The 27,002-nt window shown below is 42.6% G+C and overlaps 6 protein-coding genes and 2 non-coding genes across 8 annotated transcripts; 3 read left to right on the top strand and 5 right to left on the bottom strand.

The window, feature by feature from the left end:
• Nucleotides 1-12: 12 nt before the first annotated feature.
• BCR41DRAFT_336263 (RNA polymerase I-specific transcription initiation factor RRN3-domain-containing protein) lies at nt 13-3,329 on the top strand (the record flags this gene model as incomplete). Its single annotated transcript, XM_022022025.1, has 5 exons — nt 13-490; nt 962-1,247; nt 1,384-1,655; nt 1,795-2,676; nt 2,808-3,329. Exons 1-5 carry the CDS (start codon nt 185-187, stop codon nt 3,327-3,329), a joined length of 2,268 nt encoding a protein of 755 aa, XP_021881743.1. The 5' UTR covers nt 13-184.
• A 2,584-nt stretch (nt 3,330-5,913) lies between these two features.
• BCR41DRAFT_353214 (hypothetical protein) lies at nt 5,914-7,969 on the bottom strand. The gene has a single exon (XM_022024098.1). The coding sequence runs from the start codon at nt 7,871-7,873 to the stop codon at nt 5,933-5,935; it is 1,941 nt and encodes a 646-aa protein (XP_021881744.1). The 5' UTR covers nt 7,874-7,969; the 3' UTR covers nt 5,914-5,932.
• An 83-nt stretch (nt 7,970-8,052) lies between these two features.
• On the bottom strand, nt 8,053-10,196 carry BCR41DRAFT_353215 (hypothetical protein). The gene is made up of 7 exons (XM_022024099.1): nt 10,002-10,196; nt 9,705-9,865; nt 9,532-9,612; nt 9,057-9,406; nt 8,791-8,955; nt 8,482-8,701; nt 8,053-8,340 (listed from the first exon to the last, which is right to left on the bottom strand). The coding sequence occupies exons 1-7, from the start codon at nt 10,104-10,106 to the stop codon at nt 8,151-8,153; spliced, it is 1,272 nt and encodes a 423-aa protein (XP_021881745.1). The 5' UTR covers nt 10,107-10,196; the 3' UTR covers nt 8,053-8,150.
• A 2,243-nt stretch (nt 10,197-12,439) lies between these two features.
• BCR41DRAFT_370570 (hypothetical protein) lies at nt 12,440-13,557 on the bottom strand (the record flags this gene model as incomplete). Its single annotated transcript, XM_022026544.1, has 2 exons — nt 12,440-12,526; nt 13,108-13,557. The coding sequence occupies 2 exons, from the start codon at nt 13,555-13,557 to the stop codon at nt 12,440-12,442; spliced, it is 537 nt and encodes a 178-aa protein (XP_021881746.1).
• Nucleotides 13,558-14,869: 1,312 nt separating this feature from the next.
• On the bottom strand, nt 14,870-14,950 carry BCR41DRAFT_t67. Its single transcript has one exon. It is a non-coding gene; the product is annotated as a tRNA-Ser (tRNA).
• A 4,161-nt stretch (nt 14,951-19,111) lies between these two features.
• Nucleotides 19,112-19,182, top strand: BCR41DRAFT_t66. Its single transcript has one exon. It is a non-coding gene; the product is annotated as a tRNA-Gly (tRNA).
• Nucleotides 19,183-21,696: 2,514 nt separating this feature from the next.
• On the top strand, nt 21,697-24,761 carry BCR41DRAFT_322369 (hypothetical protein). Its single transcript, XM_022021469.1, has 3 exons — nt 21,697-22,662; nt 22,763-24,163; nt 24,524-24,761. The coding sequence occupies exons 1-3, from the start codon at nt 21,701-21,703 to the stop codon at nt 24,600-24,602; spliced, it is 2,442 nt and encodes an 813-aa protein (XP_021881747.1). The 5' UTR covers nt 21,697-21,700; the 3' UTR covers nt 24,603-24,761.
• A 102-nt stretch (nt 24,762-24,863) lies between these two features.
• BCR41DRAFT_405645 (hypothetical protein) lies at nt 24,864-25,749 on the bottom strand. Its single transcript, XM_022029384.1, has one exon. The coding sequence runs from the start codon at nt 25,676-25,678 to the stop codon at nt 25,109-25,111; it is 570 nt and encodes a 189-aa protein (XP_021881748.1). The 5' UTR covers nt 25,679-25,749; the 3' UTR covers nt 24,864-25,108.
• Nucleotides 25,750-27,002: the final 1,253 nt, after the last annotated feature.

Here is a 27,002-nt window from a genome sequence, read left to right on the forward strand (position 1 = left end):
TTCTTCTGCGCCAGCTTAGTCTCCCTTTTATTCCATTCACTGCGGCATCCCTCTCTTCCTCCCTTGTTTATCCTTGCCTATTCGCAATCGCATTTACACAACTTGAGCCGCAGTTATCAACGACCCCGCCACCCTGTCCTCTCTTTCGCTCATAAGAACAACAATTTTTTCTTTGTCCGCTCACATGCCCGTCTCAAATTCCCTTTCGACCACCGTTGCACCGTCCAAGGTTGCATTTGCCCCTACTCTTGTTTCAACTATTCCTGCTGATATTACCTCATCACCAACAAGGCCGAAACACCATAAACGTTCTAGCGGATCGGATGTTCACGTGAATACTAATCCACCCATGCAGAGATCCATTTCAACGCCTGTGGCGGCCTCGGCCTCCATGGTTACAACTGAACAAGTTGCTGACTTTGAACGACAACGCCAGAGTCAGGTGATGATGACGGCCTATATCAGCAGCTCTATTCGGGAAAAGAAACAAGTACGTAGAATAAATAGTGTGTCAAATGCAATGGATGTATTTTGCCACCAATTGTACTCTTTTTTATTATTATTACTTTGAAAAAGAAAGAAAAAAAAAAACAAAACAAAACAAAAAAAATCATATATGAATACATTCCTTTCTTCTGTATGTGCCTTTTTTGCTCGTGCTCTTCTGGTCTCTTGTTCTCTGCTATAGAGCTGAGCACTGCTCAATTGAATTCCAATGGCATAGAAACCCTCTATATTCTCGATCCGTAGTATGTGAGACACTACAGCATGCTCAAAGTCCCTTTGAGGATAATACAGAGTTATTTGTTCGTTGCAGACATAGATGGAGCTCTGTTGTTGTTGCTGTTATATTTATTATTACTATTATTTTATTTTTGTGACCTTGATCTTTCGCTGTGTTCACTCCATTGTCAGCTATCTAATAGCGTTCTTGTCCTTTTTTTTTTTTTTTTTTTTACAGGGAAACCCTATTCCTTATGAGGAACTCATTGCCCAGCTTACAGTATCTAAACCGGTGCCACGTACTCCAGCAAAGCTTCTACAATGGATTCAAGCGATGTCACAGTGCATTTCATTGCTGGACAAGTCATGTATTTCATTGATTGATGCCATGTTGCAAATTGATTGGATAGTACAAGATGACAACTTTGTTCAGCATTACCTCTCTTTCCTGGGCAATGCTGTATCGGCCCATGCGGTTTACGTGGTCCCGGTGCAATCTATGTTGGTGAAAAGGCTTACTACTCGTACGTTTTATATGACAGTTTATATGAACGTGTTAGCCTCTTGCTATCTTTGTTTGACAACCTACATGTTACCTCAGCTCCTCCGTCTCCCTCGTCCTCTAAAGAAAGTTGTTCCGTTTCATTAAAAAATTGACAGGTTACAAGGTTTCGCCCTCTGACAATACACTGGATATTTCACGTGAGCGTCAATACGATCGAGTTCATCAAGCACTGAAGTACATTCTCAATCTTATACCCACTGGCTCCACGACCCTCTTTCCTCTTCTCGCGGCCGAGTTTCCTCATAAGCGCGAATCCATCAATGCTCATGTGACATATGTCAAGAATATTCTCAAAGTGCTTGAATACGCACCGGTTCTTCGGACTCAGGTTTTAGGCGTAGTCATTGATCGAATAATCCAAGTAGATGTAAGCATCTTTTTATTTTTTGCTTTTGTTTCATCCAGCATTTTGTAGATTTGCTTACAGATAATTCTTAATGCGAATGTAACCAATATCTAACAAGATACATTTCCACGACTGCATTTGCTTTTTATTTTTTTTGTAGGTGGAGATTCAAGTCGAGTTGGAGGAATTGGAGGATTCAGATACGGAGGTGGTTTACGACTTCGATATGAATGATAAAGCCAACGAGGATGAAGAAGAGAGCGATGATGACGATGATGATTCAGGGTCAGATAGTGGATCGGATTCAGACTCTGAATCTGGAGCAGAAGTAGCAGTACTCAATATCAAGGATATGACCCAAAAGCTAGATGGAATGCTCTTCTTGGTTTTCTCCTATCTTGAGCAATATGTCAATAGTTGTCAAGATCTCACGGCTATGAATGGAGAAGTACCATTACCGATTCAAGAACTGTTTTTGGTTCTTCTGTCAATCTTTATGAAGACGATCCTTCAGACATTCAAATCGAGGCATACGCAATTTTTACTCTTTTATTGTATTTCGCTCTCGCCTCAGTTCTCTGATTATTTCCTGGGCGCACTCGGACAACAAATTTTGGACAAGTCTCAACCGCAAGTGATACGTGTTGCTGCTGCAGCGTACATGTCGTCATTTGTAGCTAGAGCAAAATATTTGGATTTACGGCAGGTTGGGATGGTGGTTGACATGTTGGGTGGGTTTGCTCTTGGGACAATAGAGGAAGTGGACACTGGATCGAATGTTGTTCCTGATCCAGAGCGTCATGCGGTGTTCTATGCCGTTGTCCAGGCCTTGATGTATATTTTCTGCTTCCGATGGAAGGTTTTGGTCATTGGAGGGTCAAAGCAGCTGAACAACAGGGATGATTTCGATAGCGCGGGGATGATTGTTGGTAGCATGGATGGTGCCCCCGGACCAAATTCAGAGTTGTCGGCGACGCGTCAGTGGCACTCTGGATTAGCGTCCCTACAAAGAATCATTACAAGTCGGCTGAATCCTTTAAAGGTATTAAACCCCCTCCCCCGAGTATAAAAATGTATTCACTTTTTTATCAGATATCGATCTGTTTTGATTTGCCTTTCTACTAATCCATGGCACTTTTTTTTATAAAAAAAAAAAAAAAAAAAAAAAAATAGATCTGCTCTGGCAATGTTGTGAAGCAATTCGCAAGGATTTCCAACAATCTTGATTTTATGTATGTTTATCCTATTCTTGAACAAAATAAGAAAACCTTTATTCACCGCAGATATAGTCCAGCATCGATTCCAGGAAGTGATAGCAATGGAGCCAATGCGAATGGGCAGGTGAATGGAGGCATACTTCCTCAGGAACTGGAGACATTTTTCCCATTTGATCCATATCGCCTGCGTCAGAGTGCAACATTTATGAACGGTATTTATCAGGAGTGGGAGGATGATGAAGATGATGATGATGAAGAAGAGGAGGAAGAGGAGGAAGAGGAGGAAGGAGAAGAAGAAGAGGATGAATTAAATTTTGTTGGACGCCACAGCCCTCGAGAGGATATTGAGGAAGAAGAAGACGAAGACGAGGAAGATGAGGCAACGATGAAAAATTCTATCATGGCCATGAGCATTAGTCCAAGCCCTGCACACTTCTTGGTACAAGGAATGACTTCGAATTTGGCGTCCAAAAAATAATATTAATAAAATATAAAATAATAAGAAAAAGAAAAAGAAAAAGAAAAAGCTTGGTGTCTACTCTATTCAATCAGCACCTCACTTGACCTGATGGTAACAAAGACCATAAAGGTCACGCGGATCAATAAGAAAAAAAAATAAAAAAAAAAAAAAAAAAAAAAAAAAAAAAAGAATAACAGAAAGCTAATGAAAAAGTATTGATTAACAAGCTATGGATAGGGATGTTGTCATCCCATTTGATAAACAAGATCTCTTGTGCATGGATCCGTTACAGATTCCGCTGCAGTATCGGCAAGCGAGACTTGTTTTTGAGGAAGAGATGTGTTACTGGCTTGCAACACTTTGACCCTTCCGTCAAAAGATCTCAGTCTTACCCCCAATGCCTTTTGCAAATGTATTACCACGAAAGACCGGGTTCTCTGTACATCCATATCCATGCAACTTATAACTGGAGTAATTAGGATTTAAAAATGTATGAGATAGTCATCATCGTCGATATTGTTAATTGGAAATGCACCCAAAAGGGCGCATATATTCTTTATTCATAAGATCAGAATATTTGATGACGCTCACCACGGAGCTTAATATAAGGCACCTGCCTAACAATAATAAAAACAACTTTTGATCTCCCTCGACTCTTAGAATACTTCAGGTATCATCTCCGTCATCGGTGGGCTCAAGCAAAACACGTAGCGAACTAAGATGCCGGCACAGCTACGTCGATCCTGTCGGTATCCTCATGAGTTCATCAGCACTCATCGATCTTCTGGCGTTATAGACTACCATATTCTTGACCACACCCCATTATCTCGATTGGGCGCAGTTCGTAGTGATATGGTGGAGTTCCAAGCAACTTTATTTTTTCCACAAGAATACATGAGTTTAGCCTCCTATCAGGACTATGAAGCTCCATCCATATGAATTATACAGCCCTCTATTCTCGTCTTCACCAGACCTTGCAAACCTTTTCGAATAAAGTCTCGAATGCTGTGTGGTTGCTGTGGTCAGAGCTAGTGCATGTTCCATAATAGTCTCCAGGACCTCCTTATTTCCATCAACCATGGCTTGGTTGATGTGCATTGGTGGCAATAGAAGAGTCTTTTAATCGGAAGTATCGACTTCCGATTTTGAAGGGACAAACATCGATATAATATTTGTAAACGTGCAAGCTTTCGCTGTAGAACGGAGCACCATTGTCTCTCGATGGTGCTTTTCGTTCGCTGGCGTAGGTGATAGCTCCTTCACACGAGGCGGGTGAGCGAGATCATTGTTTCGCTCTTCTTCTACAGCAACGCTAAATGATAATGACCGTTGCTGCAGTTCCGCTCTCAAACGAGTCCCGGTTGTCGAGTCGCCTGAGTGATCATTTAAAAATGATCATGTGAAATCCCATTGAATGGGAAACGATCATTCATTTAATGATCACCCGTACTGTCATTAAATACTGGGCAAATCTTGCTTGGCACTCAAGTAAAACACTGCCTTGGAGGAAAAGCCGTTAGAGAAAAGCAATATCATGACCAATTTCCACAATTTCCACAATTTTGCTTGCTTTTTTTCTTTTTTTAAACACGTGGAGGATTGTGGATATCGACCTAAAGTCTCTGGAGTACTCCGTCGTGGTATAGTATTCAGAAAAAAGTAGATTAATAGACTAATGGCAAAACGATCATAATCAACCCATAATACCCTACAGTCGGACATGCTGATGTGTTTTGCCCTTTTATTGACGAAAGTGAATAAACACTTTCTGCGTATCTGTATGAACTTGCTTTTTTTTTTTTTTTTTTCCTCACTTTCGTTCTTGCCTCCTTCATAGCCTTACTAAAACTCAATGCTGTCTTACTCGATGGCTCGCTTAAAACTCTACGGTGTGGCATCATCTCTGCCGCGAGTACTTTATTATCTCTATTATGCACTATCGTACAGCTACGGATCTGTACAATCACTGCATTAATCAAATGACATACCGGTCATCAACAGTCAAATATGTACCTGTCGTCTTTTTTTGATCCGCTTCCCTTACTATCCAAGTTCCTCACCCTATGGCCTTCCCATCTTAAGTAACTAACCTTTCTTTGTCATCGCACGTTTCTTTATCACTGGAGGGGTCAGTTTCTCAATAATAGTCGGCTTTTCAATCGCTGTAAGTTGACGCTCTATCGGATATTTGTTTAAGAATGAATGCGAGTGCACGTGCAGTCAAAGGCCTGGTATGATACTATGACGAACTAGGATGACCGTACGCTCCCTCTTTCTTCGTTTATGTGCCATAAGGCTATTACATATACAGCATTAATATGATTCTGATTTTGATCGGATAGCAGCTGATCGAGAGCAATGAAAAGAAGAGTTTAAGGAGTATAACAAGGAGGAAGGATTGACGAGTAGGGACGATAATTACTACAGTTATTGCCTTGACCCATGCCTATTCGTTCAGAAACCCGCTCAACAACAAATTATCATATATGTTGGATATTAATATTTATTGGCTTGCTAAGAGCTCTACATTAGCTAATTAGTGCTCAACCCAGCCAGGATAAATAAAAATAAAAAATAAAAATAAAAAAAAAAAAAAAAGGAAAGGGAAATGAAAAGGGGATTTAATCCTCATCTGAATCAGGAACGACATTGTCTGAAGAAAACACTATATGCTTCCACTTGTCCATCATCAAAAATGCTCCAAGCTCGTACAGAAGGCTGTACCGACCAATGTCCTGTGACTCCTTGATGATACGTTGTCGACGCTCTTGTGCCTTCCTAATTGCTCGTTTCTTCCACCAAGACAATTTATTCTTCTTAGACTTGGTCTTCGTCCTAGTCTTGGCTTCAGCTTGTGTCATTTTAGCTGACATATCCTGTTGATTTGGTTGCTTATCCTCTTGACGACCCTGTGTTCCTTCTAAAAATAGTTGATCTACAGATATGGGAAGTGTTGCTGACTCTGATGTTGATGTTGAGACAAAATCGCCCACTCCATGTGGTTGCTGTCGACCAAGTGGCTCTGCTTTCTCGTGAGCTTGACTATTTCCATCTCCAGGGGGCCGCTCAGAGGGTTGAAAGCTTGACTGTGATTGCCGGTGTTCCAGTGGAGCGACAACTAAACTATCCTCCGCTTCTTCAAGTTGGCGCCGTTCTTCCTCGATCTCTTCAGGATATGGGTATGGATGTGGGTGTGGACAGCTGTGAACAGTGTCAAACAGAGGTCGGAAAAGTAGCGGCGCTAGGCAGAGCCACCATCGTATAATCGCCATCAATGCCATCATTGAAAAATTAAAAATCATCCCTAATAAACTCTGCTCGTCCTGCACAACACCCATTGTAGCAACAGTGGGCCGCCTCACTCCCCAAACATGTCGCTGCTGGCTTCTGAGTATCGGATCCTTGTACCGATAAGTCTTCATGCCCAAGAATCCTTTCAGCCAATGAGTCGCCTCTTTGCGGGCCGAGAAACCCGAAGCTGAAGATGCTGCAAGTGTTTCCTCAGATAAGACTCGACCCTGAGTGGAGCCAGAGAATTGGGACAAAATCACTTGAGTAGTCCAATATGTATTACAAAGGAAGAGCAGGCCGCAAACGATCCAGACAGTTACGCCACGCTCTCGACGCGTCTTTGTATACGCAATCGGCTTTTGGCAGAGGAGGAAAGGACATGCTGGGACTGTACTTGGGTCTCTAGAACGAAATTGCAGCAATCTAGGTGGAGGTGCTGGGATTACAGACTGCGATAAAGGAATAATGGGTAACATAGCTGATGGCATCTGTGAAGATAATGGACGCTGTTGATATAATTCAGGCGCAGAGGCTGTGTGTCTAACGGTCTCCTGTTTATGCTCTAGGCGCTTGGTGATCCTCAGATCTTGTGTGGATGCACTTTGAACTCCGAAGCGGCTGCGTACCTGATGTTGATGATGGAGAGATGAAGAAACCGAGTGCGTGGAGGAGGTAGATGTAGCTGTTTGTCCCCTTGAAGCCGTATCTTCTCCATTCTCAATGAGATCTCGTGCGAGTCGGCGATGAGCGGGTCCTTTGCCCTGCGATACAGGCAATGTAGAGGTGAATGTGTTTGATAGTTGATCATCTGTTGTGTCATTGATAAGGCTCATCGTCTCTCCAGAATGAGTGGGTCCTGGTCGTCCAGAAGTGGCAGCTATCAGTGTCAATGGTGGGGCTGAGGGAGGATATTGAGACGCTGCTGTGGGTTCAAAGATGTGGCCATGATGCTGCAATTCCTGCGGAGGAGCCGTTGGTGTTCGGCTATTATTGCGCAAGTACGGATTAGAAGATGTAGGATTTGGCAGGGATAGTGGCGCGTGGGCTGTTGATAAGGACTGTTCATAAGGTGGTGGGGGTTCGAGGGTTGGGCCATTATCATGATACTGAGCATTGAAGTCGAGATTAGAACCCGTATCAGCGGCAGAACCAGAATTAGTACCAGAGTTACCGCCGTTCACTTGTAAATCGAAAGAGGAAGAGGCACCATTATGTACCGAGGGACTATAAATTAGAGGGTGCAGTTGGTCGTCAGTTAGATGTTGATGCATTGAATGTTTTCCTGCTGCATGTGTTGTCAATTGAGGTAGGATGGGTGATGGAAAGCAATGGAGAAAGAGTTACATGGAACAGGATTGAAAAGCATGTAGGCCAGGAAATACAAAAGTGGCAGCCGAAGCATATGATATATTTGGGATTGATGGTAGTACAAGACATATTATTACTGTTTGTGCGTTTGCATTTGCTTTCCTTCTAAGGAGCAGTAAATGCGCTTTACATGTTTTATTTTTCTACTTATTTAGACTGACTGCAATATCCTTTTTTTTTTTACAAGAATGAGACAATGGCTTGCAGACTGAAAGGAAGAGTTGCGTCTGTAATGGTGATTTCGTCTCCACTAGCAAATAGTTCCTTGAGAGGTTTGGCGAGATTAGGTCGTGTTGTCTCTTCCAATTGCTTAGGCGCTTGCATATACAAAAGTTTGCCTCCAAGTGTGAAGCTTGGTTTTTTCAGTTGTCTATAAGGAAATCCCGAAACGCGTGAGAACGACAAAGAAAAGGTTAAAGCATTTTTTTTTTCCTTTTCATTGATATGAATTACAATAAAATGATCCGAAAACAAAAAAAAAAAAAAAAAAAAAAAAAAAAGAGGAGCTTACATGTCTGGCTTCTCCTTAAGATAATCCATGAATTCCTCCAGGGTCTTGTCGCCTTTGAAGTCGAGTTTTGTAGCAGAATTACTGCACACAGGACAGTCCTCCTTACGCTGGTGCTCGAAGGTATAAGTATAAACGCTATCATTTCCACTGTACATCATGTAATTGTTCAAATTCTTTGCACAAGTTGTCGCAATCTTGAGAGCTTCGTTGCAGCATGATGCTATGATATTGTCAAAAATATATTGTGTTTTAAGACAAGGCTTCCATAAATATAATCCTTTGACATGTATAAGCAATCAACTTTTATACCAGCAATAATGGCGTTGGTTGCGGCAATAGCCGGAATAATGTTCTTGACCACACCCTGCGTCAAGCTATATGTGACGCCCTGGATATTATACTGCTTCGCACGCGCAAGAGCTGTTTCATACAACCATTGGATATCCTTTGGGTCGTCCGTGTCCATCTTACGGTCTATATATATGAGATGATAATAGCAAATACGAAATCAATTAGGAACATCTGCCATTTGCCATAAAGCCATGATCAGTTTGATGGAAAGCAGGTCCTTCTACCTCCATGCTTGTTTGGCCACTCCAGAACAGATGCCCACTCGATACAATGTTCTGGCAGGCGAGGTGTATTGGCGATGGTACAAAGAGGGAAGCCTGTGGGCTTGCTCAGCATGTCCATGGAACATTCGTAACAAGAAGTAATCCCAGGGAGAATAACACGGGCTTGACCCTTAAATCCTTCCGTTCCGCCATCAATCAACGGCTTGATTGTGTCTGGGTCATCTTCATCACGCATGCCCACAAGTGTCGCATTGATCCAGCGCCTGGCTTCAATAGAATCAAGGCCACAAATAATGAGAGCAAACTCTTGGTAAAAATTCTCGTCCTTGTCTTGAATTTTGCAGTAATGACTAAAACCGTGATACCCCAGTGCAGGATCGTATTAGACAGATAAGAATATAGCTCACAAATGTAAATGCTTTCTTTTTTTTTGTGGCGATGAGACTCTTAATACAAGCCCAATACAAAACCTTACGGTGTGACAGTTACACCCTGAACTCGTTTATTAACAAAGGCAGCTGCTGTAACAGCTTTGGGCTTCCCCACATCTGCGCGTCTAAAAAAAAAAAAGACGAGGTATTAATGTTGTTGACATATTGACATGTCGGAGTGTTGAAGTCAGGAATATATATCAGGCTTATGTTTTACCGAAAGAGAAACTGGCGATTCAAGTTTGAGACATCGATTGTGTCCATATCAATGACATGAATATCACAGAATCCAGATAGAGCCAGGTTCTTCAGGATTTCACAACCAAGGCCTCCAGCACCAATAACCAGAATCTTGCAGCTTTTGATGAATTCCTTAATCTATCATGGAAATATAGTACAGGCATAGAGAAAAAGTCAGTGAGGCAAAAGTAGAAAGAATGATGTTTAACCTCACATGGGTCCTTTTTTTGCATGAGCAAGTGTCCATGAAAACTTAGTGGCAATAGCAATTTACCTCTTCCTGAGGCTCAAATTCAGGGTGAATCAGACTATTCCTATCAAGAAGCTTGTAAACCCCAGCCCAGCGCTCATTTTCATTAATTGTCTCCGTGTCAACCATGATGGATGCTGATGATGCAAGATGCTGTTTGAAAATTGTCTTTCTACTGCGGTAATCAAAGCAATGCCGCGTTGTCTAGTCTGTTACAAGTGATAGTTGATATAAAATGATTGGCTCATATAGGCTTGATTGAGTCGTTGTATTCTAAAAAATTGCCATACGAATCACGTGGACCTCCCTCGCAACCTCTGGAAGCCCTGACGATCTTTGATCCTATCGAATTTACTGCTCACACTGCCCTGCCTACCAGTTCACTAGGCCTGGCCAGAGACTGCTTTATCAACAACACCAGATCACGGCCATCAGTAAATCTCGGTCTGCCTCGTGGCAGACTTACTAACTGGTGAGGGATCATATAAACCATAAAAGACTTTATTTCATTTTTATTTTTAAACAAAAATAAATTCAACAGAGAGTGGCCTTTCTCCTTGACATCCTTCATCATACAGCTACAAGCTGCCTTAGCTAAGCTCATGCCGAAGTAAATGGAGTCAATTAACGTGGCACAGGCATGCCTAAGATTAAGGCAAAGGAGATAAAATAAATAACTACACGGACGGCTATCAAGATATCAAGGCCCTCTGCTAACCTGAAGCCATTTGCTTCTCGTGCAAAAAATAAAGAAAAGGATGAGGAGTTATGAGGGCTCACAATTCGAGTATTGACACTTAGTTGAACAAATGGAACGTGATTATCAGTGTTTACTATCATGCCTGATTTGTTTTCTGTTCATTTGACAAATAGTTTTTACGTGGTTCTCAACAACACCATTACCTCGCGGGTGGTATGGAGTGATTAAACGGCGAGCGATAAATATTAGTGAGGCCATAGCTTCCACTAACTGATTGACAAATTCTTTACCATTATCGGATTGAATGACCCGTGGAAATTCAATGTCTGAAAATTGCTTAAACAGCACAGTTGCAACTGTAAGAGTGGGCTTATCAAGTATGGCACCAAGCAATACAAAACGAGTGTAAGCACCAACGATAATCAGCAAATAAGAGTTGCTTTATTCAGAGACTGTGAATAGTCAGTTATGTCTATCGCATGTTCACCTGGTAATTGCGCATGAATAGCTTTTAGTGGATAATATCCTTTTCTAGCAATATTCATCCGTTGGCATGCATGACATCTTTTAATATAATCGGTGCAATCTTTTGCCAGGTTTTGTCTTCAGCGTGGATAGATTTTACCATAGCGTTAGTAATGATATGGCCCATTTTACGAACGCAATACATGGTATCTTGTCGTTTTTCTTTAGGTACAAGTTCTCTTTGTTTATCAGAATTTTGTATAGCATGAATTTATGCTAGTATAGGTTCATGATGCGTATACAACGCTTAGTCATGCGTGTAGGAATGATCGAGACAAGGCATCGGGCAATACATTTTGAGTGCCCCTGCCCGGTAGTGTACTGTAAATTAATAACGTAAGATTAGATCTTGTCAGTTTGTCATCATGGCATTCATATCTGATTAAGAATGAATAGACATTAATGCACGATGATCTGTGTACAGATCAAAATGTCTACTCCACAAATAAGTGGCTATGACATCCAGAAAGCCCGAATCCAAGTTGGTAGAATAGATCCATGCCTGTAATGGAAGAGTACGATCTATTGATAACTTCAATTGTCACGGATACTACTCTATTACCCCAGGCGAGTTCTACATTTTCAACTAAGCCTATACAGGGGACAGTTAGGCTTCAGCTAGAGTAATGACGCCTTGTACAGAAGTAATACATTTATTATGCTTACGAGCAATATTTTTACGGATGCAGGCGACACTGGCTCCTGTATCCTTCAAAATTGACATAAACAACGATCCTTTTGTTAGTCTTTCCATGATTGAGATGAGGTCTGGCTAATGTATGGACATCATTATTAAGAGTAGCATTCGACATTGATAAAGATGAAATTGTGATACGATAAGGTACAATGACTGGCGCAGACTCTAATATAGCGGTGATGCATTGATCACGCAATAGTAGCTCATTTGCGTCTATTATTGTTTCCATAGCAATCCTTGATTGAGTATCAATAAGCATCTTGGGAGAACATGACGGTTTGGTGTAAATATTTATGCATTCAGATAAAGTAAACAATTTATTGTGCGAAAGTCAAGGTAGTATTCTGGGGGATTATCTGGAGGATCTAAGGGTAAGGTAAAGGTGCTTTATTCGAGGAACTAATGCTCCACAACCAGATATGAAAGAGAGCCTATTTATGTTAGCTTACGTCCTGCTGCAAGGAATGCTCTGAAAAATTGGGCGAAATGCTGTGTCGTTCAAAGCCATGTTCTAGCAATTTCGCTTGCATATTGAATGGTTTAGGCATATTCTTGAATATTGTCATGATCCTTGTTTTTCATCGTAGAGGGATTATGGCCTTGTGTGTGTGCGGTTTCCAATGTTGTCTATGAAGAGAAGGAACAACATGATACATTATGTAAGCTAGAGGTTTAATTGTCAACGAGCTGATTGCAGGCTGAGTAAGGTATTCACCAGTTTTTCGTGTGCATTCTGAGGCTACATGGCCTCTCATTTTGCATTTGAAGCATTGCTTATGAACTTCTGTGTTGTGTGTAGTGTTTCTTCCGCACTGCTGACAATCAAAGAATCGTTTGTTGTTTGACTCTTCACCAGGGGCGGGTTTGCTCATGGGGCTATCTCTTTGCTTATTTCGAGTATACCGCATGGAACCGGACTGACGAGGTATATCCTCGATGGCATCAGAGGACACCGGTGTTATTAGGTTTCGTGGACTCTGTAGATCACCCAAAATTTTTATGAAGTCTGATATGTGGGTGAATGATGTGACGTATTGTTTTTTATAATTTTGTAGCATTGGCACCATGGTGTGCAATGTATGGTCGTTCATGGTTGCCTGGAGCATCGAGATGACCATGTCGTTATCGCCACGAACCCCGTAAACTCGGACATCCCTATCAAACCGCATAGCGAATTGATGGTATGCTTCATGCGCACCATCTTTCACCCGCTCGCAGAGGGCCTCGACAGTGTCCTCAAGGTGTTCCTGCATCGTCTTGCTAATGCGCTGACGACGCCTCGAAGGTTCAACCTCTTCATCATTGCTCTCGCCTCGGCTCCTTCGACCGAGCACAGTGTCGGTGGCACTGGAAGAAATGGTGTGAGCGGAAGGACCGATCTCCAAAGAAGAGGATCGAGATATATTCCCTAGCTCCTTCTCTAGCATACGGCAGTGTCGATTGAACTGCTCATAGGCAGGATCAACATAAGGACCCAAACTGAGTATGGGATCCCTCCTGAGCTTGAGACCCCTCTTACGTCCACGTTCCTCCTCACTTCCATTACTCTCCCCACCGCTGGTTAGCGAATAATCAAGAGTGGCATGGTTTACACCCTTCTCCTGAATAGCGTGACTTTTGCTCTTATTCTGAGCAGCGGAAATAGCTTTGGAAGACATTGTGGAAATAAGTGTTAGGAGCTTGGCAAAAGTGTATGTGTAAAGCGTTGGAAGTGTTTTTTGTGCAAAAGGTGGTAAAAAGCGGCTGAGAGTAAGGGTAGAAGACTAGCGGGACAAGTGCTTGTTTCGATCTTTTTCTCTTCAGCATTGAGATTTCTTTCCATGAAAAGGCGATGGCATGATTATCAGATCTAATTGACCAATGAATGATTGAGGTTTTGACGCGTAAGAAAAAGAACAAGAAATCTTCATATTCAGTACCTCCTTTTTGCCGCGACGGTCAACACCCGCAGCTGTCTTCCTCGAATGTCAGCGATTACATCTATACATTTAGAGGACGCGGTGTTTTTTATCTGTCCCAAACGCTCCTCCTAATCCAGCTCTTAATAGTGCTCAGTTGCGCTGAATATGGCATAGATATTCGCGACCATCCTGTATCCGTAACCAGGTTTTGTGACGCCCAGTCACTTTCGTGAAACACCTTTTCTTCAGTCATGAACAACTCGTGAACACTGTCCTGAAGGGGTGAATGTCTAAAATAAAAACGATGGAGTGCGTGATAGAGTGACAATGTTAGATGCAAACAGAAATATGGGGCACGGAATACGTTTTAAGATCTGATTAAATCTGGTTCTCTTTATTATCTATATGGATAAAGTTAATTGCACGGGCCGTACAAATATCTTTTTCCAAAAAAAGGATTAATCTATTTGGCAACCGAGCTGCCAAATATTATTTAGCAGCCCATTACCAAAAATGATCACTCTCTTTGGTAGCCCAGCTGCCAAATAGCATCCTCATAAAAAAAGTATTTGCACGGTCCCATACACACTGTTCCTCCCGTGGAAATAAAAAAAAAATTATAACGGAGTGTTTCTTTATGGACATGTTGATACCTTGGTGCTGTAAGCAAAGTCACTCATTTCGAACCCAATTGTCGTCGCTCCATCCGAAGCTGCTAACAGGCATCGAAGCGCAACTTATTCATATGAGTTTTACTCTTTCTGACAAATACTAATATTTGTAATTATATGATGGGTGCAACAAGGTGTAGTCAATGATCCTATTCGAACTGAAACTTTGTCAATTGATATTTATTATTTTAATCTGAAACATTATAATTGACAAAGTTTCAGTTCGAATAGGAGCACTGGGTGTAGTGTGTGGCCGATCAACCGTTTCAAATTAGTTTTGCAAAACATTATTTGGCAGCCCCAAAAAATACCTCCTGAGGATGGAGAGGATCAAAGGGTAATGGTAATGAGGGGGCCCATTGAAGTGATAATTTGATTTCCATGAGAAGCAAAAGTGTCGTCAGCTGCAGGGTTTGAACCTGCGCGGGAGATCCCATATGATTTCAAGTCATACGCCTTAACCACTCGGCCAAGCTGACATTTGGAGCTCAAAGGTGTACTCTGATTGGTCCGCCTTTTCTAAAGCACTTGTATTTGGTAAATTTTGATTCTCTACAACCATGTGACGCCATAATAGCCACCAAAGCCACATTCCTAAAGGTAAAAGCCACGTATTTTTAAATCTGAGCTTCAGCGATTCCTACAACAGGCCAAGTAGGGAGTAGAGCCGTGCCACAGGTCCTCTGGGACCAAGGAAGTCTACTCAATGCTGACGTGGTTTATGAACAGGATGTAGTACTGTGGCAGTATGACGATGCGGCTTCGGTCGATTATTGGATACCGCTTTATTTGCGACCCCAGTAATGGGGCAACCCATTTATAGAGCTAACATCTAAATAAATCCTACATGACCTCGTGGGTCCTTGTTATCAAAAAAAAAAATCATTCTTTTTTAAAAACAAATAGAGTTTCGATAAAGCATGCTGCGGCAATCATAGATATCTAAAATAAGAGATCCTGAATCATAGTTATGGCAATTGAACTTTAATATCTTGGCTTGGATGTGGAAGTGGAGTGAGCCATGTACCGCCATTCTCGAGCTACCTGTCCAACTATATTGGATCAACGTGTTTAAAACTACAAGATCAACCCCCTCACTACCTCAAACTGCATACTTTTTTTAAATATATTTCAAAGATGTTTCCATCGATATCAATGCGCGTTTCGCCAACTTCTGGATATTGCTCAATTCTTTGGATCTTGGGTGACTACTTGGATTCGGATGACCGCCTTGGTACAACATCAGGTATATGCAGCCTCATTCATCTCAGCACTAGTTACTTGTATAGTATTATATCATAAACTAATAAAGACCTTTATCATGGTACAACATTTCAGTGTGTTCCCTGTATTTGCGTCTCGCTGTGTTTTTTTTTTTTTTTTTTTTTTTTTTTTGATAACAAGGACCCATGAGGTCATGTAGGATTTATTTAGATGTTAGCTCTATAAATGGGTTGCCCCATTACTGGGGTCGCAAATAAAGCGGTATCCAATAATCGACCGAAGCCGCATCGTCATACTGCCACAGTACTACATCCTGTTCATAAACCACGTCAGCATTGAGTAGACTTCCTTGGTCCCAGAGGACCTGTGGCACGGCTCTACTCCCTACTTGACCTGTTGCGCGCGAAGGTCATCCTTTAGCCGCTGTCCTCAATCATCAAAAATTTACAGCTTTCCAGGCGCTCCATAATCGCCAATTCCACCTGCTGCCGGTAGCTTGCCGCCACTCGCCGGTCTGCCTCAGTCCTGATCGCCTTCACATCTGCTGTTCGTCGTTGTCCCTGGTGAGAGCCAAAGAATTCACCTCTGCTACGTCTGTGCCTCCCAACACAGTTGCGTCCCCTGGCGCGTTTGCTCACAGAGGTGATACCATTGTCTCTTTCCCAGTTGACGGTGACTTTGCAGCGTCTGTTCCAGATTTCAGTCCTGCCGAGTTCCTCGATTGACTTGACAAAGCGGCAAACAATGTACCTTGAGATCGATGCTGTGGTTCTGAAGATCGTCTTACATTTTTGTATCAGCTCCTTTGGCACCAAACCGTGGTACAAGTCTTGGACAGTCCAGTAGGCATCCTCACCCTCGTTCCTCCGTCCCATATCCACATCTTCCTCACCAAACAGAGTGCTTGCATGTCGAATCTCTCTGACGCCCTTGAACATCGCTTCCAAAGAGCCCCAAATCACGTTGTCGGCTACAGGTGTAAACGAGGGACCTGTTTTTAAAAAGAATGATTGATAGATATAAAATATACTTAGGCACTTAGATCCATACAGGATTCGGACAACCGCCCAAGATAAAGGTAAGGAACACTTCAGGGAAGGAGAGTCCACTATTTATTATAGCGAGGAGGATCGGGTGCCTGAGCTCACGTCCAGGCAGGACGGGGTGGGTTTGACGGTACCGCTATAGGTATACCTGGTTCTACCTACCATGACGTAACTTGTTATAGGACGTGAGCTTAAGTTGCCTCGATTTAGGACAATGGCTGTCGTAAATCTGCTATTTACGTATCCTCTTCTTCATTATTTCCATCATCATTCAGTACTTTTATCATTATTTCCTTTATCAATCCTAGTATTTAAATCACTTTGGCTTCTTTGCAAAACAGCATCCCTCTTTTCACTTTTGATGCTATTTTGCAGGTGAGCGACTTTTATTATTATTTGTAGTTTTACTAAGTCAAGCTCGTTCTTATCAGTATTTATTAAGGATCCCTCTTTTCACTTTTGATGCTATTTTGCAGCATTCTCTAGGACTATCATTGTTGATTTATGATCCTTTAGTGATCTATTTGTCAGATTATCCTCCTTTGGCACTTTGTCCATTTTTTTTTTTTTTTTTTTTTTTTTTTGATAACAAGGACCCTCAGGGTCATGGGATTTATTTTCTACATTCTATGAACAAAATGCTCCAGAAACTATAGTCAATAAACAGCTATTACTGCACAAACGACAAGAGCCGCTGTATCCATGATTTCATAAACCCTGACCGCCGTGGTTGGTACTCAAAGTCCACCTTTCCGACGTGGCCTGTTGCGCAACGCGACAAATTATCCGCTATCCATAGTCATCAAAAACTTCATTCCACCTAGCCGCTCCATCACGTCCAGTTTGGCTTTCCCAAGGTAAATGTCCCGGACTCGGTCATCCGCGATCTTGTAGATCTCTTTTACATTCAGCTTCTGTCTTTGTCTGAGGGAAGGGACAAGGAAATCATTGCTACTACGTCTGTGCTCCCCAACACAGTTGCGTCCTCTAGCGCGTTTGCTCATAGCAGTGATTCCACGAGCCTTTTCCCATTCAACAGTAACTTTACACCGTTTGTTCCAGATTTCTGTACGACCGAATTCTTCTATGGCCTTGACGAAGCGCCCTGCCATATATGTAGCTATCCTTGTTGTTGTCTTGAAGCCAACTTTCCAACTCTGAGCAATGGACTTGGGCGTAAGTCCATGGTAAATGTCCTGCACAGACCAATCTGGTGCGTGCTCTCTCTCTTCCTCATCATCGCCGTTCCTATCACCATGGCGTCGTACTTCTCGCACACCATCGATATGCATCTCCAGAGTTTTCCAAATGTAGTCCTCCTCTGCCGCAGTAAAAGTTGGCTCTTTTGTCCTTGGTGGGTCTACACCTCTCTCTCTGGCCCTCAATCCTTAACATGCTCCTGCGTCCTGTTCTGAGCGATCCACGTGTGATGTGTACGAGTTGTTGACTGTAACTTAAGGATCTGCCTTAAGTCATCTTCCGCTGGTACACCGTTGAACTTTGCATGGCAGTACATGTCATTATGCTCCGTTATGTTGATATCCCATAGCTCGCTTTGGCACTTTGTCCATTTATTTTTTTTCTTTTTTTTTTTTTTTTTTTTTCCTGTTAACAAGAACCCACAGAGGTGAGGAATTTTATTTCATAATCTCACTCTAAAGTAATGATATCGCCCTCAACTATGAAACAAGCGAAACTCTCAAAGTTCGCACGGGATGGCTGTGAAGAGCCAATTCGTATCCATGTTTTTCTCTACCAATGTACACCGTGATCGGTACTCGAAGTCCATCCTTCCGATGTGGCCTGTTGCGCCCGTGAAAAGCCGCGGAGGCTGGCGTGCCGACTCTAGCTAAGGACGACTTTTAATTTTTTTCTATTCGATCAAATCCACTGGCATGTGGACCCAAATCTTGCGGGATTGGTCTGAAATTTCTACTTTGGACTCCGTCAAACTTTGTGATCATCGCTGTCCTAGTCAAGTGGGTGGATGGGGGGATGTGCTGCCAGATGTACCGCTGGTTCGGCTGGGGGGTGGAATATAAACCTAAGACATGTGGCCAGCCAGGCGACTTAGGGTAGTGCACCCACGATCTTAGCCTTAGCGGAGAACACTAGGCTGTCTCGGAGAGAAAGTATAAAAACTCAAGCAAATCCCTGACCTGGCACATGTTTGCTTCACTTTATGTGCCTTAACCAGGACTCGAACCCGGCCCCTGGGCTAGACAGGGGGGTGCCCTGACGATTGGCACTTTGTCCATTTATGAATTTATCTTTTGGCACTTCGTCCAACTTTTTATTATCATTTTGTTCATTTTCTGTCAATCTTTGGGATCATTGACAGATCTTTCCACGTCATGGCTAACAAATCAAGAAAGTGTAGTATATGGGTATCATTCCGGCCTTCCAAGCCTGAGAACCGGGTTCGAGTCCCGGCACTTTCATTTTGTAAAGCTTATACAGGTCCTCGTTATTGAAGATAAAAAAAGCGATCTCAACAGAGGTATTACACCGCTTAGTTTGATCAACGAATGTCGTCCTCTGTGTTTCTATAGTGCGATCTATTGCGTGTGAAGTGATTCACAAGTTCGTTGACTACCTTGAGCAGGCTACGGAATTGATTTGGAAGTCGCACTGTAGAAAAACCATCGCCAAGGAGAAGGATCGAGGCGTGCGACCGAGGCAGAAGCGTGCGCCATTCTACAGAGCAACGAGTGAAGCACATGCAGGATTTTATTTTATTTTATTTTAATGAAAATACGGATGGATTAATCTATTTGGCAGCCCATTGCCAAATGTAGTCAACTTTCAAGACTCTCTTTGGCGAATTAAGGAAAAATGCACCCCCCCGTCAGAATAAAATTCTGAGCCCCGGTTGAGAATTCCCTTGACCCGTCAACATTCATTTTTTCGGAATTCTTACCCCTGTCCCCCCGTCAGAATTCCGGTACACCCCCCGTAAAGATTTTCAAAATGTAAATCTTTACCCCCCCGTCAACCATCTTAATTGTGGGAATCCTTACCCCCCCGTCAACATTTTGAAGCTGTTTTTAAGAGAAGATTTTCTGTTCTTGGTTATACCTAGATCTAACTAGCTATTTAGTTCGACACCATTGATCCTCTCTTACTTTGTATCTTGCCATCAAAGCATGACAGTAGATCAGTGGATCAGTTCCTTGATGAATGATCTCTTCCTAGATTCGTATTCATCAGGTTCAGAACCCTCGGCAACTTAACATACACCACATGCGTCCAACATAGTCTTAAAAGAAAAAGACAAAAAAACATTGCATTATTATTCAGCGTCAACGCTTGGCGATCCTAAACCATCTTTACAATTAATAGAGGTTAAGATTAAAATACTGTACTAGTTGTGTGGAAATCATAGGATGTAGTACTCTTTTTTTTTTTTTTTTTTTTTTGAAAATCAGCTCCAGAATGTTGACGGGGGGATGAGAATTCCGGAAAGAGAAATGTTGACGGGGGGGTCAAGGGAATTCTCAACCGGGGGTCAAAATTTTATTCTGACGGGGGGGTGCATTTTTCCTTAATTCCTCTTTGGCAGCCCAGTTGCCAAATAACATTCATTATTTACTTGGCAGCCTACCCAGCGTTATTTGGCCTCTAACTATTTTTTTTTTTTTTTTTTTCATACTTGAAAAAAAAAAAAAAAAGTCATTAGTTTTCTAAATGAGACAAGACTACACATAACTATGACGTAGAAGACGGGAGTTTTATTAATTTAAAGTAGGTCGCTCATACAGTTTTGGAGGTGCCATTTGGAGATCATTGCCTATGAGAGGTTTTCGCTCGGAGCAAACGCGTCTCACCTGCTACCTAGACGTCTTCAATAAATCATTCTCTAACCGTGTACATTGAAGGCTGTTTTGTGAAGATGTCATCGCCGCTGCCCTTAGTACCTCCGGCGGAATTAGCTATGCAAGGCAATGTATCCACAGAACGCTGCTTGTTTTACCACTGATGTTATGACCCTGTTATCAAAAAAAAAAAAAAAAAAAAAAAAAAAAAGCAATGTATTTGGCAGCCCAGCTGCCACCCAAGAGTGCGAAGTTAAGTGGCAGCCCCAGAAGTAGGCAGCCAAATAGAGGCAAAAATTACTATATTTGGTATGGGCTGCCAAATAGATTAATCCTAGGCTCGTTCCCATCCCTCTTCACTTTATAAAGGTGACAGGAAATTCCATTTCCTTTTTGAGTCACCTAAAGTGAAGGGGCTGGGAAAAAATCTTCGCTTATTAGCTGGTAGCTCAAAAAGGAAATAAATAATGCACTTGAGGGAATATTCTTCCGTATATGCAAGGGACAGAACTAGTGGCTGTATTTTTTATAAGTATTTATACTTATAAAAAATTCATGCACAATAATAATTTTTTTTTTTTTTTTTTTTTTTTTTTTAATATCGCGTTCCACCTCCAATCCCCTTCACAGTCTGAGTCCTGAGCTCAAGGTGAATATTCTATTCACAATTGCTGCATGCCATAGTTTTCTAGCAAAAAAAATAAAAAATAAAAAAAGTCTTTGTTTATTTTTGTAACATATTGTGATATTGTTTCATAAACCTGAATGGGCTTGACTTCTTAACCTCACTTAATCGCTTCCCTTCCGCTTCTCTTTCGCACTTCTCTTTCTCGCTTCCCTTCCGCTTCTCTTTCTCGCTTCTCGGCTTACCTCTCTCAAACACTTATCTCTTCACTTCCTACACTCCACCCCTCTACAAACAACTTACGATGGATTCTATCAAATTTCGTAATTTCAAACCTATCAAGCTTCCTAAGAGCTATCGCACACCTAACCAGGCTACCCCATCGGTTCCTGAGCCGCTGAGAAACATGTATGTATACTATTGCTAAAACGGAACCAATGTTAGTGTCAAATGTCAATGTGTCCTCAAATCTCACGTCTATCCTCCACATATCTCTTCATGCCCCTCATCTCTAGCACAATGCGCCAGATGTGGAAAGCATTGGAAGAAGGAGAAACCCCAACGCCTACATCGGAACAGCAGGAGGAGCTGGAAATTATCGGCGAAACTCCCTCCATCTATCCTTCCAATGATGATTACTTGGTCGATATTTTTAAAGTGCTGGTAGAGGAAAAAAAAATATCGTTACGTCAATTCCTATCAGATGTATTTGAATCGCGCCATAGGGTCGTCCAAGGAAGCGTCAGGAGATTTTATGCTAATAGCGGTCCTGCTTCCATAGTCGAGACGTGGAAATCGCAATTGGAATCCGAAAAGGCTCATAATAAGGCATACGACGATCTCGGTCGGGCTGCAGCAGACATTGTCGTTGATGGCGCAAAACGTGAACTCGAGGAGCTCACCAAGGCCGATGACCTGAGGCTTCCAGCCAAGAATTTGTCCCCCAAGGTGGTCCAGGAATTTTCATTAAATTTAAATAAGAAGTTGGAATCAGCACCCCTGCTCTTCAAAATCATCTCCAATTTGACATCGGTCAACCCTTACTCCATTGAAAAAGCACCAGCAATTCGTGTCACTATCGTTAGCATGTTGGTGAAACTCTGTTCCCAGAAGTCGAACTACTTGCAAATGATGATGGGACTTCATCTGCATGCCTCGGGATGTCCAAAGCGTGTGATAAATTTGCTCGCTGTGAGTGGTCTATCGGTGTCACATATGACGATCTGCACAGCCCTCAGATCGTTAACAAGGAATTCTCTTCAGGAGGTTCGTTCCCAAGTTAGGAAGCGCCCATGGTACTTGCTGTATGATAACATTAATATGGCCAATCGGAAATATGACCAGCGCAGCAATAACTTAGACTCCTTCGATAATGGGACCACCGCGACCATCGTGCTCGGCGAGGATATTGGGCCAGATCAAGATCAAGATGTACTTCCCATCTCCATTTGCACCCTTATTCCAAGGCAATTGCACTCAAGGTGAGGCACAGACACAAAAACACGACTGAAGTGCATAATCAGTCTACCTTTTTTTTTTTTTTTTTTTTTTTTTTAGCTAATCGTTCTGATAATGCCGTAGAGATGTCACTCGGTTCCATTTGATCGACGTTCTTCAGCGGCATTTCACCACCTACGGCTGCTCGATGGATGCCCCTTCAATAGAGCCCCTTGAAGTAAAGGAGACAAAAACATACCCGTTGCCTGCGTTGAAGATCGATCAATCAACTATATCAGGCAACATTGAGATCCTTGAGACAATAATGAGAGACACGCTTCAGCTGCCTGAAGAGTGGTTCACCGACTATACAAAAGTTATAGTTGCGGGGGATCAGCTTACCATATCCAGAATAGCATCCTTGCAAGAACTACGCAGAGAAGATAGAACAAGTTTCGATCGAATGCAATGGGCGATTCCTGTGATACAGCTCTTTCACCTCCAAATGGTTCTCTGTGGTACAATCCTTCGTACTCATTATGGGTCCTTTTCATCACCAGGGTCTCTGGGTTTTATTATATCCATGCTGGGGCGAAAGCGACTTGGCCGTGATACATCCAACTTTCACGCCGCAGACGAACTGATAAGGCATACTTTCGATGCAATGGTAAGACGGCTATGGGAAGTTGAGTTTGGGCTAAATATCAGCGACATGCAGGCTTATGAGTGCAGGCTAGAGAACTATGGCAAGTCGGACAATATTTTAGGCAAAGTTTGCGAAGGGGTCGACGCTGTCATACAAAAGTGGTTGCGCAACGCACATCAGATCGCCGAGGAAAGCGGCAGTGCGAATGCAAACGCGGCTTTGTTTATCAGGGATGCTCTTGTTTATATCGAATTGGGTGCAGCCATAAAGGCTGGGGACATCGGACGCATCCAAGATGTGCTGGGAACGATAACCGTCATGTTTCAAGCTGGAGGAATGAAAAACTATGCAGGCGAGCTCTTGCGTTTGACATATGGGATCCACTACGGCTGGTCTGCACAACGGAGGAAGGCTATTTTGTCCTCCTTGCTGATAAATACGAAGGGCAAGGAGAATGGGTGGATCCCTGCGGATTTGTACCAAGAGCACAATAACCTGCTGACAAAAGTCATTCATGCAGCGAAGGAAAGCAATATGTCCTGGGAGACATTGGCCAATTCAATATCTACCAACATTCGTCTGTTTTCGAAGCTCAAGTCGGTGCTCGAGTCACAGTACAACATGATTCCCAACAGTACTCGACACTCACCAGTTTCTGTCGATGAAGATATCATAAGAATTGTAGCTCATCTTCGTGACTATAATATTCTTGGCAGAGGTTCCTGTCTGGGCAGCAGCCATATTCCGATTACCACAGATTTGTATTGCGAAGGCTTTGAAAAGCTGGTAGCAGGACGCTTCCAAAACATTGTTAAGCACATTTCCGAACGAAATAGTACCGAAGACATGGCGACTGTTCTCGCAAGCCTTGCGATAGAAGATCAACAGGTGGAGTCGTATATTACCTCCTGTTTCCCTGAAAACATGCAGACAGATGGATACGATAGCCCAGATTTAGATGTGATAGCAGATGATGAATACGACTTCTCTGACCTAGATGAGGCATTTAGGGAATAGTGCAATGTCCCCGTCATGGAGGTCCATTTTCTTTGAATCCAGACAGTAGCTTCACATAGAAGCTTACTCTGTACAGGAGCAAGGATCAATCCTCCCGCATTTATACCTCGTCCCCTGCCCTGTCTCCAGCTCCAATTATGTTCTCATTTCTGGTCCTTTCTCTGCTCTTATTCTTTGCTCCAATATCATCCTCATCAGCATAAGCCTTGTGAGAACCTTCGCACTTTTGTCGTCCCAGCCTGTATCATCTCAAGTACCACTTCTACTGTATCATTTTGTAATTTATTATTGTCTGTATCATATTGCAATCTATTGTCCTAATCATGTTCATCACATTGTAGTTTATTGTAATACCATTCTATTGTATATAATTCAGTGTAGACTAGGTTCCTTCTTTTTCATAATGGTTCTTTTATCTTCACCCATTTAGTCTTATTTATTGTATAAATATCGTCTTTGTCGTCATTTAATAAAAATCGCAGAAAGATAATATAGAAGCATGGCGGGAGGGAGACATAATCTGATATGAAAAAAAATGTAAAGGACTCCGCGTTGATGATGATAAAATTACTCATACGTCTTTCACGGTTGTAGTATTCTCTTTAGCTGCGCCTCAACGTTGACTGTGATAGTACCGGTGTTGATACGAGTCAGTTCTGTTTGTATTTTGTCTGCAAGACCGCTCAGCTTTTTATCAACCTCCGCCGAGACAGGCCTTGTCTCTTCCGCCTTCATGACTTTGACCAATTGCTCCAGATTTTTGTAAATCCCGCCATTACCTTGCTTGGCATGCGGAATCAGGGCCAAGTAATCCTCCACCTGCTTCTTCAGCACAACGCCCTTGTCACTGTAGAGTTCGTAGAAAATATAGGCAGCAAGCTTGAGGCCTGACCATCCCTTCTGCTGATGCTTGAAATGCCACAAAGTCGCCAACAGCACTGGACTGGTGAAGGGCGATTTAAACTGAGGATGTACGGCAGCGTGCTTGCCGTACGTGGCCTCTTCGTCAAAGTTGGACCGCGTCTGACGCTCCACATTGTTGTACAGGTATTCCTCACTACCTTCTTGAGCCATATGTGCGACTCACTGTGAGGATTGAAAACGATGTTATGTGGCCCCACAATAACTTTGCCACTCGTCAGCACAACTCCCATCGTCACTAGAGCACTCCATGCGGTTGTTCCAATCATCAGCTGGCTGGTACGATTGAACAACTGACTGGCGACCTTGACCACCTTGCTACCTGGAAAAGCCACGAATGCATCGGCATGGGGGTCCTCGGACTGAAGACGGCTGTACACCTCCACCTTAAGACACATGATAACGTCGTTACCAGACTGGATCAGACAGCTCTGCAACTTCCTTGCCACCTGCTCGCTGTTACCTAAGAACGGCATGTGCCAAAACTAGTCGTTATCCTTCGCCAGCTCGTACTCCTCCAGCTTCACCAGCCGACCGTAAGGCTGAGGCTTCAGAGCCATCTCCAAGTCCGCGTCCTCCAGTGTCCTTTCTTGTTGATGGTTCAAAGGGCTCACCAAGGCGACTTCCCTTCTTTCTTAAGTATATAGGCTCGGGGAGCAAGCGCAAAACCAAACAGCTTCTCGCCGTCCATTAACTTTATCGATATTGACATAAACATATTCTTGGCAAATTCAGCACTAGCAACATGCTTCACGTTGTCGATAAGCTCCATCTCAAATAAACGCCAGTCCTCCTGAGACACGCTAACCGGCCATGATTCGCATTTGAGGGAGTGGCTCGCAAGAGCCGCAACGTCTTTCAAGGAGTTTTGTTTCTTCGCTTTCTCTGTCATCTTCATCGGCTCCTTGCACCACGAACACGGCCGCGGGAACACGAGTTTGCTGACCATTGGACACTTAAGGAGATGGTCCTTCAGTGACCTGTGGGTCTGGACAGAGTGGTCGTAGCATTCACACTTGAGGGTAGAATTCGTCCGCGGGATCCATCGTGCGACTCACTCCGATGGTTGCGAAGAGACAGGGCCGAGGAAAGCCCACTCATACAAAGATAAAAAACCTTGGCGTTAAACTTAGCTATGGGTCCAATAGGTCAGATGAAGGTGCCCCCAGTTTATACGACACTCGTCAATCCATGTTTGAATGCGTGTATGATCTTGCGAATGCGTGTTGTTTACACATTATTGTTTTTTTTTTTTTTTTTTTTTTTTTTTTTTTTAATAAAAACGATGTGCTTCTAACACTCTCAGCTTCACCCCTTTTTTTGTTGCACCTTTTTTTTACACCTTTTTTTACACCTACGCCTTTTTTTACACCTACGCCTTTTTACGCCTTTTTTTACACCTTTTTTTACACCTTTTTTTTTTTTTTTTTTTTGATATGGTACACTCTTTTTTTAACATCTCGGCTAACGCTTCAGTTAATGCGCTTTATACCTTCAGTCATGTTTCCAGCAGACACCTAACGTTCTCACCCAATGCACCTCTTTTCCTCATTTTCCGATTACATGTCCAACGACCTAATTCAACTCTACTGAAGTCCTCTCTTTTTTCTAGTCATTAAAGCTTACAGCAATAGACGAGTTTGTGAGTGATCCTTTCCCAAGCTTGCATTCGTCACTAGGCTCAAACCTTCAGCCTTCAGCACCTTTACACGCACTACATGAGTCCCCCATTGTCATAAAATAATTACATTTTATAGTATATAAAAAAATAATAAATAATAATTAAGGATTTTATTTCTC

The sequence above is a fragment of the Lobosporangium transversale genome (genome assembly GCF_002105155.1).
Source record: "Lobosporangium transversale strain NRRL 3116 chromosome Unknown BCR41scaffold_17, whole genome shotgun sequence".
Lineage (NCBI taxonomy): Eukaryota > Fungi > Mortierellomycota > Mortierellomycetes > Mortierellales > Mortierellaceae > Lobosporangium > Lobosporangium transversale.

Bases quoted from the DNA above. Each gene is read 5' to 3' on its own strand.
- BCR41DRAFT_353214 (XM_022024098.1), bottom strand. From the start codon at position 7,873: ATGCATCAACATCTAACTGACGACCAACTGCACCCTCTAATTTATAGT.
- BCR41DRAFT_353215 (XM_022024099.1), bottom strand. From the start codon at position 10,106: ATGGTTGACACGGAGACAATTAATGAAAATGAGCGCTGGGCTGGGGTT. The intron at 9,866-10,001 runs GTAAATTGCTAT...TTTCCATGATAG, and splicing joins AATTTGAGCCTCAGGAAGAG to ATTAAGGAATTCATCAAAAG. The intron at 8,341-8,481 runs GTAAGCTCCTCT...ATTTCCTTATAG, and splicing joins CTTAAGGAGAAGCCAGACAT to ACAACTGAAAAAACCAAGCT.
- BCR41DRAFT_322369 (XM_022021469.1), top strand. From the start codon at position 21,701: ATGCGCCAGATGTGGAAAGCATTGGAAGAAGGAGAAACCCCAACGCCT. The intron at 22,663-22,762 runs GTGAGGCACAGA...ATAATGCCGTAG, and splicing joins CCAAGGCAATTGCACTCAAG to AGATGTCACTCGGTTCCATT. The intron at 24,164-24,523 runs TATTACCTCCTG...CGTCCCAGCCTG, and splicing joins GATCAACAGGTGGAGTCGTA to TATCATCTCAAGTACCACTT.
- BCR41DRAFT_405645 (XM_022029384.1), bottom strand. From the start codon at position 25,678: ATGCCGTTCTTAGGTAACAGCGAGCAGGTGGCAAGGAAGTTGCAGAGC.